We start from the raw sequence: 15,371 nt of genomic DNA on the forward strand, positions 1-15,371 counted from the left end.
GGGGAATCGAATGGGACGCATACTGGGAATGCATCCCTCCCTGGGTGGGTTGGCTGGGTGGTAGAAGAGAAGAATTGGGGGTCTAGGACCGAGAAAGACCTCTCAATTATTGGGGTGTGGTAAGCACTGACTTCACTAATGTTTGCCTTTGTCTTCTGTTTCATTGCTGATTCATATGGTGATAGTGTCTGCGTGTCTTGAAAAACTGATGGAACTGGCCATCATCCCCCTGGGTGTGAGCATTCTTTTTAGCCAGCTCTTCTTTTATTCGGCTGCTAACATAACTGTTCTTATTAGCAGCCGACCGGGCAGGGAAGTTACCTAGCGAGCAGGTTTATGTGCTTGCTTGGCCTGCCCTGGTTAATTACTCTGATATCCAGAGGCCATAAATCCAATCCATCGAGCGAATCAACAGCATCGAACGCACCTGCAACTATCCCATCCGTACATATAGATTGGTGTGCAACGAATGCAACTCGATTATATCTGGGTGCACTTGCTGCATTTTATCTGCAGCAGCAGCCAGCCCTTGAAGCTCCATCGAGCGAACCAACAGAATCGAACAAAGACATAAAGCAAGAGTCCCTCCAAAGGGTAGATAGATAGACGGATGGCCATTTTCTCCGCCGCTATCTGCTCTGGTTTCCCCCCGGTGGAGTCTTTATTGTGCCGAAGAGAGGAGAATGGAAAGATGGTTCCTCCTCGCTGTCCTCCAGACAGGAAGAATGTGGGGTGCAGGCCGAGGTTAGTATTTTCCTCCTTCTTGAGTATTTATTCTGTGCGGTGCTGATAGACCACAGCTTCTTCGCAGACTCATTGGGTCGGTGCTGGCCTGAACCTGCATAGATGTTCGGAGGTGGGGACAGTTGCATGCAGACGAGAATACGTCGAGAAGCCGACATAGGCGGTTGAGGTCGAGGTTAATATTTTCTTCTTGCCTTATTTATCTTGAACGTGGCTAATCGACCACACTGTCACACAGATTCTTCGCAGACTCCATTGGGTCTGTGCCTGCCTGCAACCATGGTTGCAACGTTATATGGCGGTGCGGCCAAGGTTAGTATATTCTTCCTGATCACAGTTTTCTCTCAAGCGGTACTAATAGATCACAGCTTCTTTACAGACTCCATTCGATCGCACTGGGGACTTATCGCATTCTTCTGGGGACTCTTTATCTTTGCAATTATGACATCCACTGTGACTATTTCTGGTAACTAAGATATATCCCTCTTCTCTCACTAGTCAAGAATATAACTAACTTTCTCAGCTTATGTACTTGACTGCTTCCCCACGCCTGCCTGCGCATGGGGGTAAAGATACAGCAGTGGTGGCAGTCCTGTATGGTGGTGCGGCCGGGGTTAGTATTCTTCCTGGTCATCTCTTTGTCTCAAGCAGTGCTAATAGATAACAGCTTCTTCGCAGACTCCATTGGGTCTGCCTGTCTGCGCCCGCATGGAGGTGTCGGCGGTGGAGACATTCTCATGCCAGGAACATGTAAATAGTCTAACCAGTATGTGCGGCGTAGCTTGGTTAGTGTATTCCTCTTATTTAGCTCTTTTTCCTAAGCGAACCTAATAGATAACAGCTGCTTTGCAGAATCCATCGGGTCTGTGTCCGCGCCCTCAAACAGACATCATGTTAACTGGTGCTGGAGCACGTGCGAGAAATGTGTTAGGGCATTCTGCCGGGACCACAGTGCCTCAGAACTAGAATTTAGTTCCTTCTTTTTTTCCTTTTGTTTTTATTTTTATCTTTAAAGCCCTATCGAGCTTTGTTGACCCCCACAGAGGTTCACTAGAATTATCTGTTGCGGGCCTCTGTGTAGCTCATATTCATGTTTTAACTTTTCGAGCGAAAATAAAAATCTAGCTAGACCAACTAGCGTTGGTGCCGTTCCTCTTGCTGTTTTCTGTGCTATGACTTAAGCTTAGTAATCGAGTGAGAGACCATGAACTGTCATGTGCGGTAAAGCCCATTAGACCCGAACGCCTAGAGCGGAGCTAGATACATGGTACAATGGAAGAAGATCTGCTCATCTGATATAACTTTGGAGGCTGTTTGGGTTATGTACTTCATGAAGTGTTTCTTCTTGCCCGTGAAACCTCAATTGTAATGTGGCAGCTTGGCATTTGGCTCATCCTAATCATTTCCTCCACTAACCCTTGAGGCCCTAACCTCATACTCCGAGCCCTTACTGATGCTAGAAAATTAATCAACCTGCCTTATATAAAAAACGAATAAAGTGCGCTGCAGCGGTAAATAGGCAGGTCTTTGGAGAGATCGGCAGTACCAACCCAGTATATTACGAGTGATAAGAGGTACAGATTGCTAGACTTAAATTTAGGGCTATAGCGGTCTTGTGGTTGGGTTGTTCAAGCTCCTATTAAGATCTTTCCAAGGTGATAAAAGTGGTTTAGCATACTACATGGGACTGAAACTATGAGAACCATAAAGACTTGCACTCTGTTTCTCGATATTTCTATCAATGTAACGCGTAATACAGCTCGACACACACAACATTTTGCATCACTACTACATATATATACCACAAATAATCTACCCGCATTCGGTTTCATCCCATTTACTAAATGAAAATCAATATCTATCCTGAGAACACCGCCGGTCCCGGAATAGTGTAGCTCGTCAACTTGGGCCAGTAAATGCCGACCAAAATACCGGGGTCCGATGCCGAATATGCACTACAGGCCGTTCATTAGCACATATCCACAGATTTAGAGTCCCGCCCACATTGGAGGACTTACCCAGGTAGACTGACTGTCGCCGGCGACGCCGACCCACCACCAGTAACAGTGATCTGGGCGCATCCCATGTAGAACTGGGCACCGCCGGTGCTGCCGGCTCCGTGCAGCGCAATAATCTCAGACCTGAGCAACTATAGCTACTGTTAGTAGTGCAGTGTAGATACGAGGAGGGGAGGGAGAGTACATAGTCTCCGGCGGGGATGCTGCTGGGAATCGTGTGGCTGTATTTCCCGGCGTTAGCGTTAAGCTTATCGATAGCCCAAGTCTCAGTGGTGCCGCTGAGCGTGAGACCGTCGTGATAGCTGTGTAGATGTCAGCCAGCGCTCTTTATATAGCAGTAGGAAGAGGGTGGAAGTACATCTTGAACCACTTCAAGCTTGAGGGGCTGGTTGCAGTCGTGGCCTCGGGGACTTTGGCCAGGTATGTCAAGACGGGTCCCTTGTGCGTTGGGTCGATGGCCTGCGAGGTACGACCTTCGTGGTGCCATTCGATGGTGACGGTGGAGCCAGCTGTGGGGTTGAATGTGAGTGTGAGTCTGGAGAAAGGTTAGAAAGGGGATATAATACGCACCAGCAACGGTGAGCTTGCTGGCGACGGGGGTACCGCCGTTGACATTGCAGGCGAGGTCGGTGGAGGCGACGTTCTGGATCGGGCTGTTGCTCGGGGGCTTGCGGATTACGCTACGGCAGGTTAGTTTGGGAGTTTTGAGGAGACGAGAGGGGGGAGGTACGCGGAGTTGTCGTTGATGTATTGCTGGTGGGTGGGTTAGTTGAGTTTTATATTGGGATTAGGAAATATGGTGGCACTCAAAGAACTCAGGAGTATATAGAACCTAATATCCTTAGAGTATTCTCATAGGAATAAGAGGTAAATAACTTCTGGAGTCTCACGAGTACTCCCATGTGGAAATATATTGGTTGATGGAGCACTTACGAAGGTGGCATGCGCCTGGACAGCTGTAGCTGCAGCGAGCAGAGAAAGAAGGGCGGAGAGCTGCATATTGAAGGTACCGGTATCGAGATATATAATTATCAGACAGACACGATTGCGCTTGACCGATTCACAAGTTTGCGAGAATCTCGGGGGCTTTTATGTCTTTCTGGCAGAGCGAAAGACTCAAGATACCCTATACTGAACGGGCCGCAAACCCGTTGTTGTGAATAATTTCAGCTAGGTAAAGTAATGAGCCAAGAGACTTGTTTATTAAAAACGTCTTTTGCACCTTCCATCACGAACAGCCAAGTCGGAACTCTTCATCTCTCTATTTGTTCCGGGCGATCCGCAGATATTGCGAATTCGTGAATGGACAAGAGAAATTCGCGAATAGACTTGAAGTATTCGTGAATAGACTGCTAGCCACATACATCTCCCAGCAGACCAGTCTATTCACGAATGGCCCGCTAATAATGTAGTTCTAATATCTTGATGGCCCACAATAAATTGAGGTTTAATGCTTTAATCTAGTTGTTGTATAATGCACGATCACCCCCACAATGCTTGGCGACCGATTAAAAATCATAGTGCGGAAAAATTTTTCCCTCTAAATAAAATCTGTATCTACAAGAGATTTTTACCGATTCTTCAGCACCATTGAGTATGCCTTTACCACCTCCCTTTACCGAGTCAGTCAGGGCCGAGTTTATGAGATTTCTTCAGAACCCCAACCATGTAAACCGTTTTCGTATTTCTCCTACTAAGCACAAATTACTCACAATTTTCGCATCGGATCCTGAACACAGACCTGCAGCTGGGAATGCGGTGGAGTCAAAAGCAAAGTTTGAAGCTCTCAGGCACTTTAAAATGATTGGTGGACGGCTGCATAAAATAAGTAGCAAGGACAAAGTTTTTAAACAACCGCTCTATGTGGTACCGGAATTGGAAGCCTTTGAAGTTATAGTAAAAGTATTCCATACCGATTCTCCTATTTCCTGTTGAACTACTGATAATTTTATAGGTACATTGTGATCTATTGCATCCCGGAAAAAATAAATCTTTCAATGCAATTGATGAAAGATTCTATGGAATCACACGGTCGGAGGTTGAGTGGGTGGTACGGAATTGCTTGACTTGTATTTCTAACAAGCCGAAAACTACAACTGGGCCCCTGCAACCTATTAAGGTCGGCAATCTCTTTGAACGAGTACAGGTGGATCTAATGGATATGAGTATGGAACCAGATGGTCGATATAAATGGATAATGCATGTCTGTGATCACTTTAGTAAGTTTTCATCTGCATATGCATTGACTGCCAAAGAGAGCGAGCAGGTTGCAAATGCAATGGCCAATTGGTTGAGTCATTTTGGGCCTCCGAAAATCTTGCAATGCGACAATGGGGGAGAGTTTAAGGGTGCACTCTTAATTTTACTCGAACGTTATGGAATTCAGGTTATAAATGGTAGACCACGTCATCCACAGTCTCAAGGCTTAATTGAAAAAGCAAATGGAACCTTTAAGCGAAAGTTACGGGCATGGATTAACGACAATCCCAATCGAGCAACTCAATGGTCTCTAGCTTTGCCGGAGATTTGTATTGCGATTAATAGTCAACGTCATGAAACAACAAAACTTACACCATATGAAATTGTTTTCAAACAACCGATGAACCCACACAAGCTCTCTTTGAGTGAACGAGTATTGGCAACAATTATTGATGAGGTTGAAGAATCAATTCTTGATACTGAACCTACGTCATTAGTTCCTAGAAGCTTATATAGGGATAATGCATCTTTAGGTACAGTCTAATCCTGTCCCGATACTACTCTATATTCCCTAACGTATTACAGATACCGACAGCTATCTAAATCTTGAATCAAATTCAAGATCAATTACTCCAGTTCAGATACCTACTCTAGAGCCAGAAAGTGACTACTTGAGTGCCCGTGGAAGCGTTACCCCTTCAGGTTCTGGACTATTTGAAACCGGTTCAACGGAAACTGGATCAGTATCTATTCCTCTCAATTCTCAAATCAATTCGGCGGAACATATTATCAATTCATACAGCGAGGATATTCTGGAAACAGTGAGACGCAATACAGCCAAAGCACAGCTATCAATGGCTAAAAAATACAACATTCGGAAAAAAGTTGACATTTTTAATGTTGGAGATATAGTAGCATTGGCAGTTCCTCCATTATCCCGTCGGTCAATAGATAACAAAAGAATCTTTCGTCGAATAATCAATAAACCGCATCCAGACAGGCACCAACTGCAATGTTTACATGGTATTCTAGAGCGTCATTACCCAACCACAGAACTAGAAAGAATCCCGAAGGCTCTTATTGCAGGAATTGAAATCCCAGACAATAGAAATAGCATATCGTTACAGGTAGCATCACAAATGATCTCAGCTGGTTTACGTAATGACGGAAATGTATAAAATATATTCAAGTTCTATTTATAAAACTATTCATATACTAATTTTTTCAATGGATTATAGGTACCATGTAACTGTCGGAAAAACTGCAATCTTCGATACTGCCGATGTTTTAAGGAAAACCGAACTTGCACCTCCCGCTGTCACCCCCGGTTAGAAGAATGTACTAATACAACAAATATTCTCAACGAAATTGGTATTTAGTCACTTTCTGATAATTCATATTAGGTATTAATTTTCATATAGAAGAAATTCCAATTGATCCGCTACTATTATCGGATGATTCAGATGAAGCCACCGAGAATGAAAATCAAAGTAGTTCTCCAGAACCCTCTAGCAATGACAGTCAATATTCATCTGCTAGCAATAATATTGAACAGAGAATTATGGAGGAGAAATTAGACCGGATACAATGGAAATACGGTGAGAAGATTCATGGTGCAGTGATATATGCGATGGAGAAAAAATACCCGCTCCTCTCAGATATTATTGAAAGGACAAAAGAACTTGTTATAGAAGAACGCCTACGTCAACATGAAAATATTATCAAACGCACTATCAAGAATTACCAACAGTTGGATTTCTATCAAGAGTTTATCAACCGAAGAAGAAGGAGAAAAAATGGGCCTTCCGTATCGGCTAAGCGGACATTTGAGCAGAATAAGTCTATTCCTTGTGGATATTATAAATCAGGTAGAATGATTCCAATTTTCCTAAAATTATTAAACTAATCAAACTGGTCAAACAGTACTTATGGAAATCACACCGGTCGCATTTTGGGTAGGACATTCTGGACAATTCCGGAGGCAAATGGAAATTGAAGGAGATCAAAACGAGGATCCAGAGATATTGTTCAGATCTGTGATTGCTCCAGAGATTTTAACACACTTTATTTGCTCTGATATGCATATACAGTATGATGAGGCGTTGGAGGTATTACGTGACCCAATTGCACAGGAGTATGGTTCTTTTATTGATGTGGATATGTTGTTAACGGATCTCGAGGGTCTTGTATATAAATCACCTCCACCACAACAACAAAGTACAAAGAGGGGACGTCAGTTGAGGAAAAATTAAGTATTTTATTATTTGTACCTAAAATGATTGAATTCTACATAAAATTTTCTATTCTTAATTTTTCTCTTCCCATTTTCTCATCATCTCGTCCACCAATTCCTTCAATTTCTCCTCACTAAAATCTCCGGAACGCCTAAGCTGTAGCTCAGCCTTAACCTTGATAGCACCGAGAGCAGAAGATCTCTTTGCTTTTTCTGGATTTTTAGCCCTCCATTTAGCTGAATTTGCGCGCTCTCTTTCCTTCTTGCTCATTCCTAAAAAAAATTAATTATTAATTCAATTCCCGGAAAAGAGAAAACCTAGTACCTGATGCTGATTTGGCTTTTTCCTTATAGTAATAATGAGCTTTAGTGTGTCCGTCCTCCCTAATTTTTCCCTCCTCATATCTTCTAGAATAGTACCGGAGGTGTTGCCAAACAGCTTTCTCTGGGTTTTTCCGGTATCTGAAATCTCTTGCACATGCAGGAACAGGGCAAAAAGTAGAAAGTTGATCAGGTATAGCAGGCAGAGTTGGTGCAGTTTTACTTGATTGAGCCTTCGTTGGCTTCTTTCTAATTCTCCCTGTAGCTGTTCGCCCATAGGGGGCAGCAGGATCTGAAGTGTTGTCTGGCATGTTGATTATGAAAGATTGATTATCACGGTACAGTGGCACTCAAGAAGGGATTAAGTACTAGGGCCGCGCGTGCGACATCAACCAACCCTCGCCCAAAATCATTGCTGGTTGAGGTCGCGCGCGCGCGCGACTGCAACCAGCCCTCGCCCAAAATCATTGCTGGTTCAAGTCGCGCGCCCTAGCAACCCTCGCCCTAGCAACCAACCCTCGCCCAAAATCATTGCTGGTTGAGGTCGCGCGCGCGCGACTGCAACCAACCCTCGCCCAAAATCATTGCTGGTTCAAGTCGCGCGCCCTAGCAACCCTCGCCCTAGCAACCAACCCTCGCCCAAAATCATTGCTGGTTGAGGTCGCGCGCCCTACTAGCAGCCTTGGTTGCTGAGCGCGCTCATGAATCATGATCAACAATTTTTTCCAAACTACATTTTACCAGTCCATTCGTGAATGGACCGGTCCCCTCTCGAATACATGTGTTAAGCGGTCCATTCACGAATTCGGGGTATCTGCCAATCGCCCGGAACATATTCACCAGTATCATTGGCTCGTTGGGATATCCGCACTTGGCCCACTCTGTTTTCACTCTTCACGATGCCCACACCGCAGCGCCGAGAAACTTTGATATTAAAACCTCCGGGCCAACTCTGTGGTGGATCCGGCGGTGCTAGTGGGGGGAGCTGCCTAAATAAGCACTTTCTGCAAGGATTGTCGGGATATTTTCCCGAACATGTCGCTTCCCAAGCCCTTGGCTTGGGGCGAACTCATCTATGCGGGGTATATTAAACATAAGCTTATACTTAAAATTGGCGGAGTGTGGTTCCTGGCTGGCGATTGTGAAGACGGGGATCCGGGAGGACCGAGTCAGTGGGAGTGCATATGACTCTCTTGCTCATTTCTAGAGATTATATATGTATGTAAGGTAACACTTGGCTTTTCATAAAGAAGACAGTTAGCAACTTTGGGTATTCATGTTGAAGGGAGCTTCTGTACCTAAAGACTTTCTTGATTTCAGAGATAATGGAGTGTATTGTATCCTCGTCATTCTGGCTGGTTCTAGTCTCGTGTTCACCCATGCAGAGTGGTAATACGCCAGCTAGATAAGACGTCAATGGACGCCAGAGTGATAGATACGGTAAAATAGTAGTTTTTTTTTACTTTCAGCAGATAATTTCCCTATGTCGAATTTCTTTGCTGTGAAAATTGAACCTAGCCTGGCATTAATAGAGTTAGGTGTGTGCCCTCAACCCAAAATCTAGACGGGTCAAAATCAGGGGACATGTTTGTTTCTCGATCAGACCCGGCCCAACAAGGACACGCCTGTTCGAAGATGCTGGGCACCCCCGAGGACTATGCTGTTTTGAAGATCTAGACTTAAGAGGTAGGCTACCCGAAGTCATCGCAGTACCTACTAGATAAGTACTGCCCTGTTTTGTGCCATGATCTTTATCCAAGCTGCATATATACACGTGCGTACTACGTATCTGTTCTTCTACACTCGCTCTTTCTAACAGTTAACAGACAGAGTGCTGATAAGGGTACCAACTATTGCCGTTATCATTCGTCCAAGTTTTATCAGACCTCCGTATGCTTTCTTTTCTTGAGCACTTCCCGCCAAGACAATCTATTCGTTCCGCCACTTTCTGCTACGAAAAAAAGGAATCCCGCTCGAACCAGACGTCTCTCAGCTTTGTATGATAATTTTACATTTCGAAATACAGCTCTCTAAACACCGAAACAGACCGATCCTCATCACATATAATCCTTACACACTTCTTCGCAGTACTCCCACAATTTCTTCCCGTTCTCTGGTAGCATTCTGTTTATATCATCTCGTGGAGATATTCCTATCCGGCACCAAGGAATTATATATTTGCCATTATACCTCTCTTCGCTAACCTCGGGAGAAACCCCAGCAAAGAGGTAATTTATCGAGCCCCACTCAATAGGGTGCATGAATAATCGCTACCTAGGGATCAGAAACGTATTCCGGAGGAGATAAAACGATGTCTGGAATAACTCACAATGCAAGATATTATCCATTTTGAATGTTCCGGCAGTATATTGGTATCGGTTATCCAGCCTGGGTCAGCAGTCTACATATACGTTGTCAGTGATAATATCCAGACTGAATGTATTGATATTAATATTGCATTTACCAAACTCAGGACACCCTTCCCAGCCCACCGCTTTGCTGCCTCAATACCCACGGCAATATTGGCTGTTTTGCTTTGTCCATATTTCCAAAATGTGTCCTCTTGTCGTAGCAGAGCTTCCATTCGATTCCCATGCCAGCCGTTTTGGAAGTTGATATCTTCCCACAGAATCCCACCATTGTAAGGTGAGTTTGCATGCCCCGAAGAACCAACCTGAGATACGTTAACGTCTACAGAACATTAATCTAGGTCCGATAGCAGGAGTCTCACCCAGATTACCCGCACACTATCCTTTTGGGTAGATGGCATCTCAGAGGTCTTTGACATCAATGGAGTCAAGAACGACTGCAATAACCATGGTGCGATTGTGTTGACAGACAGGTTTAACTCCAGACCCTGTTCTTTATTTCTTAGTTATCACACCCGTCTGATACTGGATTAGAAAATTAGGCATACCTGCTTTGTTTGGTCTGCTTTGACTTTACAAATGCCGGCATTGTGCCAGACCACGTCCAATCGCTCTGTCTGCGCGAGAATTTCTTCGGCGGCAGGTTTTATTGTTGATAAATCCGACAGGTCCACATAGATGAACTTTATCGTGCCCTTTGAGTTCAGAGAAGCTGACTGTATCTCCGAGATGGCCTTTTCGCCATTCTGATGGTTGCGACCAGCGAGAAAGATAGTTGCATGTTTTGAGTACAGAACCTGCAAAGCTTGCTTTAGTGAACAATGTATTCAAAAGGAAACACAAATGCTAACCTTACAGAGCTCCAACCCGATCCCGGACGCGCCTCCGGTAACCACATACACCTTACCCCTAAGACTGACGACATCTTTCTGGGTGAACTTAGGAGCGCGAGTTCCAAACATCGAAAAGCATACGGTATGGGTCCTGTTGCAGATATTTGGGAGGGACAGGACTTTCAATTCCTAGAACTTTAAGAGAGATTGATTTATGACCGAGTAGGGGTTAAATACAATGGGACACACTGATGCGGCGCGAACAGCGACGGCCATATGATCATACTCTATTAACTGCCGATACCTATTCTGTCCCATAGTATGTAGCTAGGAGGCAAAGCTTTACCTGGTCAATTACATGTAGTGTCTTAGATGTTAGATGTCCGATTTGACAAGCATGTCCACGCACATTTTGCCTGTTCAAGGATATTTATCCGATATCCGTGCGTGTGCGCTCATGGAATATCACTCGATCACGCCCATTCTTCAGCGGGATTGGTTACGAGATGTTCGGGCCGATTGGGAATGAATGCCTCATCCCCGGCGCTGGTATCGTTTCATCGACCGGTTCTTCTCTGGAAGTTTCAATAGGTCTGCCGATCTTTTATAGTGATTATGCATTCTCAGCCCTCCATCACGATGTAACTACATGTAGTCAGACACCCGCGCCTCCGATCAACCTCGCAAAAACTACACCTAGTCATATACCCCGCCTAAGGCCCTAAATATTCATCACAAAGTTATCAGTCGATCCTCCACCCAGGCTTCCAGCTCAAATCTTTAGTTTCAGCCCCCGTTGCTTTCGTTCCCACCATCATTAAGTCTTTTCTTACGTGTTATAACTGCGCCGGTAGTCTCTTAAGAGAGCACTCAGTCACTCGTTGGTAGGGGCAGCTCACAGAGTGCTAAGGATAGGTGTTCGGTTTCCATGCTCTTTACTATCACTTGTCCTTCTGTCAATACCGGACAACTGCGTAGTGTGCTCTCTATCCTCATCTAACGGACGCTGTCCCTTCTTCTGGATAGCTAGAAACTCCCGGTTGCTCTCTCTAGACTCTAGAGAACAAAACAGGCCCTTGCGCAATTGCACCATGTTGCCGATCATCGTCATGGCATGTGAGAAAACGTATAGATGGCGCCAAGGAAACAATGTGGTGCGAGATGCGGTTGGTTTGGTGTTTTTCGTTAATGATATTCCTACTATAAGAGCTCTCGGTGGTTATATAGGTTACCGACCCAGCTCAGAGACCTGGCTGGATTCAAGAGCTAGTCAGACTTATAGTACGTGCAACCAGGAACCTGAAAACCCTCCGTCTCCCCCGCCCGCTATCTAAGAACCCAGCTGTACCTACATAATAGAGCCATTCCTCACCTCCCCCCAACCTCCGAAGTGCAACCTAGAGCAGAATTGGCCCGCTATTTACATACGGCGGAAGAATCATCGGCCCGGTTCCAAATTCGACCAGTTAAACCCACGCCCCGCCCCGGCCCGTCACGTCATGCCGAGCTACCCATGCCATCCCTGAAAAGCCTTTTTAAAGAGCTTAAGTGTGATATATGTAAAGTATTTACCTACTATTTACCCCTGTCTGAGACTGAGGCTTGAGCTCTGGGTGTGACAACTACTACTGTCCAGGGCGGGGAATATATGGGGAGGTTGAGCTACCTACATCGCTAGTAATGAAGTGGGGGTAGATTGAGCTGTCGGCCGCGGGGGTCTATTAGGCCGTGCACACTTCAGCTTCATTGCAGGGGAGTATTTAATAGTGATCCAAAAACACCCCCTCGCAGGTAAGTCAGTATGTAGCACGTAGCACGAACCACCTTCACAGATTCTCACTCCGTGGGTCTTCATGCTCCTTTTGAGAAACGTCGAAGAGGCAGCTGGACCACTCATCATAATCTTCATAGCCCCCGGGCTATACTCGGGGCAGGCAATAAGAACCTGAAAATGCAAGCTGCAAGCAGGGGCTCAATTTGGTGTAGCTTTTCGCCAGCCACGAATCAGAGGTCGTTACCATAAAAAGTCATTTTCAGGTTCTTCTTGCATGCCCCGAGTATACCTGAGTAACCGCCTAGTCGCTCTTCACCCTCCAGGTATAGTTATCTGGATATCGAACTCCCAGCCAGTTCCTCACGATCCCTGGCACTGGTGGATGGTTCTTAACCCCTAACCCTGACTGCCATCGACAACCGAGGCCGAGGCACACATGCGACATACCCGGTCTCGCTTAGACAGACACAGGCGACGATCATCTTATCTTATCTCTCGGTTAACTACGGCACATGAAGATAACCACCAGCAGACGAGATTTTAGGACCGGCGTTAGCGGAAAGATTGCGATATGTCCCTGCCTGTTCTCTTGAAGAGAACAAAGGGATCTCTCAGTCTCTCCCATCAGTGGAATGCGCGGGACCGGATACAGAATAGCCCGGACGCCGTGACAGACGTCAATGAGTGACAGGGAGATCCGGGACGCGCAGGGATGCCGAACATGGACTCCCGACGGACTTGCAACGGGCATCCGTGAAGTTGTTGTATTGCCTACGGAGACTTAGAAGAAAGACGACAGACTGAGGAATGTGGCTATAGGATAAGCTTACTTCGTGAACAAACAGCTGGAGATTGAGATAGTGGTTATTTATAGATACTTTTTTGATTGTTGCCCGAGGAGGAAAAGAGATTAAGATACGCGCACACTCCACAAACCATCCTTGGCCACATCCTGGGGCATCTGGGCAGTTGAGGTCTGCACACATACGTACCTGTGACATGTGTTTTTTGGGGTCTGCCTGCTATCTGGGTCGAGTTTCGTCTGTCGTATAAGTATCTATAGAACCACCACCCACTGCAGTACTGTTTCTCCTCACCATAACCTCGAGAACATCGCAATGGCTGCTGCACTATACCAAACATACACAGAGATCCTCCCCCCGACACCAGAACTCACAGAGACGTCGCTCCCAGATCTCTCAGGAAAGGTCTATATCGTCACTGGTGGCGCTTCAGGCGTGGGATTCGAGCTCTGCAAGGTACGTACCACACGCCCGCTCGCTCGCTCGTGCTCGTGTCACTGCGGACTCACATAACGTGCGGGCACACACAGATCCTCTATCTCAAAAACTCAACCGTCTATGTCGCCGGCCGCAGCGCCACCAATGGCGAGACCGCAATCGAGGCAATCAAGAAGGAGCACCCAACCTCGACGGGCACGCTCAAGTTTCTGCACATCGATCTGTCGGATCTGGCCACGGTGAAGCCTGCGGCGGAGGAGTTCATGCGCCAGGAGAGTAGGCTGGATGTGGTCTGGCACAATGCGGGGATCATGCTGCCGCCGGATGGAACAGTCGATAAACATGTGAGCAGCCCCTCTTCCCCTTCATACCCCGCTATATGCCTTATGCGCACCCTCTCACAGAAATGGAGTTTAGGGGCATGAGATACAGATGGGAACAAATGTGATTGCTCCATGGCTGTTCCAGTCGTTCCTTACACCGCTCATGGTGAAGACGGTGGCACTGCCAGAGACACCGAAGAACAGTGTCCGTGTACTTTGGCTTGCCTCGCTCGCGAACAACAGCTCGCCGTACCCTGGGGGTATCAATTGGGATGACATCAACTTTGAGAAGCCACTGACGGGGCTCAAGTCCACGATAATGCCAGTGGAAGGGAGATTTCTCAAGTACGGCCAGAGCAAGGCCGCGAACATTATCCTGGCCGCGGAGCTGGCAAAGAGGCTGCAGGGAACGGGTGTTTTGTCTCTTGTAAGTACTATGTACCCATCAACCAATGATATCTTATTTCGTGTGCGGGGAACTAATACTAGATGTTATGGTAGTCGCTTAACCCCGGGAACCTGAAATCGAAGCTAGATCGCACCTCGCCGTGGATAATACAAGTCTTCCTTCATACAGTTATCTCGTATCCGGCCTATTACGGGGGTTTGACAGAGATGTGGGCGGGGCTGTCGCCGAAAATTACGGAGGAGAATAATGGCGCGTATGTCATCCCATGGGGAAGGTTTGGGTCGCCGAGAGTGGATATCACGAATGGATTGGAAGAGAACGGAAAGAAGCTGTGGGAGTACTGTGAGGGCGAGTGCAAGGATTATATGTGAGAGAGAGGGGTTGTGTATATGTTACTTTTCTTCTTGCTTTTTTCTTTGTCTCTTGCTTTGTTTTGTAGTACCTGGATATGACTTCGAGCGTCGATTGGAACACTTTAGCTAGCGGATAGGTGTCATTGAATTAAAGTTCTTTTGCAGCCTGCGTCTTGGGGTATTTCCCGGTGTAATGGATGCGACAGATGATTAGGCTGTATGTAACTGTCGCTTTTGAACGACATCTGCATTGATATCTTCTGTCAGTTATAGCTGGTGATTTTAGCCCCAGTTATCAGCTAAACTTACCTACACGATACCTTTATTATTTACTACTCGTTACTAGCCAAGACCGTCTGATCAAAACATGATAAATACGCAGATATTACCGTTCATGTGTTCCTGTTCTCGTTTTCGGATGGTTACCTTATTACTAGTAGGGCTATGCTCGATGAAGTGCTGGAGATAAGAAAAAACAGTTCTAAAAAGTATATTAAGACAATTCCACGATAGGGTGAAGGATTAAGAAAACTCTACGATAGGATGAAGGTTGG

General features: G+C 45.9%; 6 protein-coding genes across 6 annotated transcripts; 3 read left to right on the plus strand and 3 right to left on the minus strand.

Moving 5' to 3' along the window:
• Nucleotides 1-683: 683 nt before the first annotated feature.
• On the plus strand, nt 684-904 carry H6S33_004173 (uncharacterized protein; the record flags this gene model as incomplete). Its single annotated transcript, XM_044835734.1, has 2 exons — nt 684-744; nt 801-904. 2 exons carry the CDS (start codon nt 684-686, stop codon nt 902-904), a joined length of 165 nt encoding a protein of 54 aa, XP_044690911.1.
• Nucleotides 905-2,602: 1,698 nt separating this feature from the next.
• On the minus strand, nt 2,603-3,761 carry H6S33_004174 (uncharacterized protein; the record flags this gene model as incomplete). The annotated part of the gene is made up of 7 exons (XM_044835745.1): nt 2,603-2,699; nt 2,763-2,893; nt 2,947-3,064; nt 3,121-3,271; nt 3,333-3,442; nt 3,493-3,515; nt 3,696-3,761. The coding sequence occupies 7 exons, from the start codon at nt 3,759-3,761 to the stop codon at nt 2,603-2,605; spliced, it is 696 nt and encodes a 231-aa protein (XP_044690912.1).
• Nucleotides 3,762-6,122: 2,361 nt separating this feature from the next.
• Nucleotides 6,123-7,213, plus strand: H6S33_004175 (uncharacterized protein; the record flags this gene model as incomplete). Its single annotated transcript, XM_044835756.1, has 5 exons — nt 6,123-6,133; nt 6,200-6,288; nt 6,383-6,811; nt 6,885-6,997; nt 7,052-7,213. The coding sequence occupies 5 exons, from the start codon at nt 6,123-6,125 to the stop codon at nt 7,211-7,213; spliced, it is 804 nt and encodes a 267-aa protein (XP_044690913.1).
• Nucleotides 7,214-7,267: 54 nt separating this feature from the next.
• Nucleotides 7,268-7,826, minus strand: H6S33_004176 (uncharacterized protein; the record flags this gene model as incomplete). Its single annotated transcript, XM_044835767.1, has 2 exons — nt 7,268-7,467; nt 7,520-7,826. The coding sequence occupies 2 exons, from the start codon at nt 7,824-7,826 to the stop codon at nt 7,268-7,270; spliced, it is 507 nt and encodes a 168-aa protein (XP_044690914.1).
• Nucleotides 7,827-9,762: 1,936 nt separating this feature from the next.
• Nucleotides 9,763-10,846, minus strand: H6S33_004177 (uncharacterized protein; the record flags this gene model as incomplete). The annotated part of the gene is made up of 6 exons (XM_044835778.1): nt 9,763-9,789; nt 9,845-9,916; nt 9,980-10,189; nt 10,247-10,372; nt 10,433-10,681; nt 10,736-10,846. The coding sequence occupies 6 exons, from the start codon at nt 10,844-10,846 to the stop codon at nt 9,763-9,765; spliced, it is 795 nt and encodes a 264-aa protein (XP_044690915.1).
• A 2,763-nt stretch (nt 10,847-13,609) lies between these two features.
• H6S33_004178 (uncharacterized protein) lies at nt 13,610-14,835 on the plus strand (the record flags this gene model as incomplete). The annotated part of the gene is made up of 4 exons (XM_044835789.1): nt 13,610-13,750; nt 13,825-14,076; nt 14,150-14,482; nt 14,557-14,835. 4 exons carry the CDS (start codon nt 13,610-13,612, stop codon nt 14,833-14,835), a joined length of 1,005 nt encoding a protein of 334 aa, XP_044690916.1.
• Between the last annotated feature and the right edge of the window lie 536 nt (nt 14,836-15,371).

Source organism: Morchella sextelata (genome assembly GCF_020137385.1).
Source record: "Morchella sextelata strain SCLS chromosome Unknown scls_17, whole genome shotgun sequence".
NCBI lineage: Eukaryota > Fungi > Ascomycota > Pezizomycetes > Pezizales > Morchellaceae > Morchella > Morchella sextelata.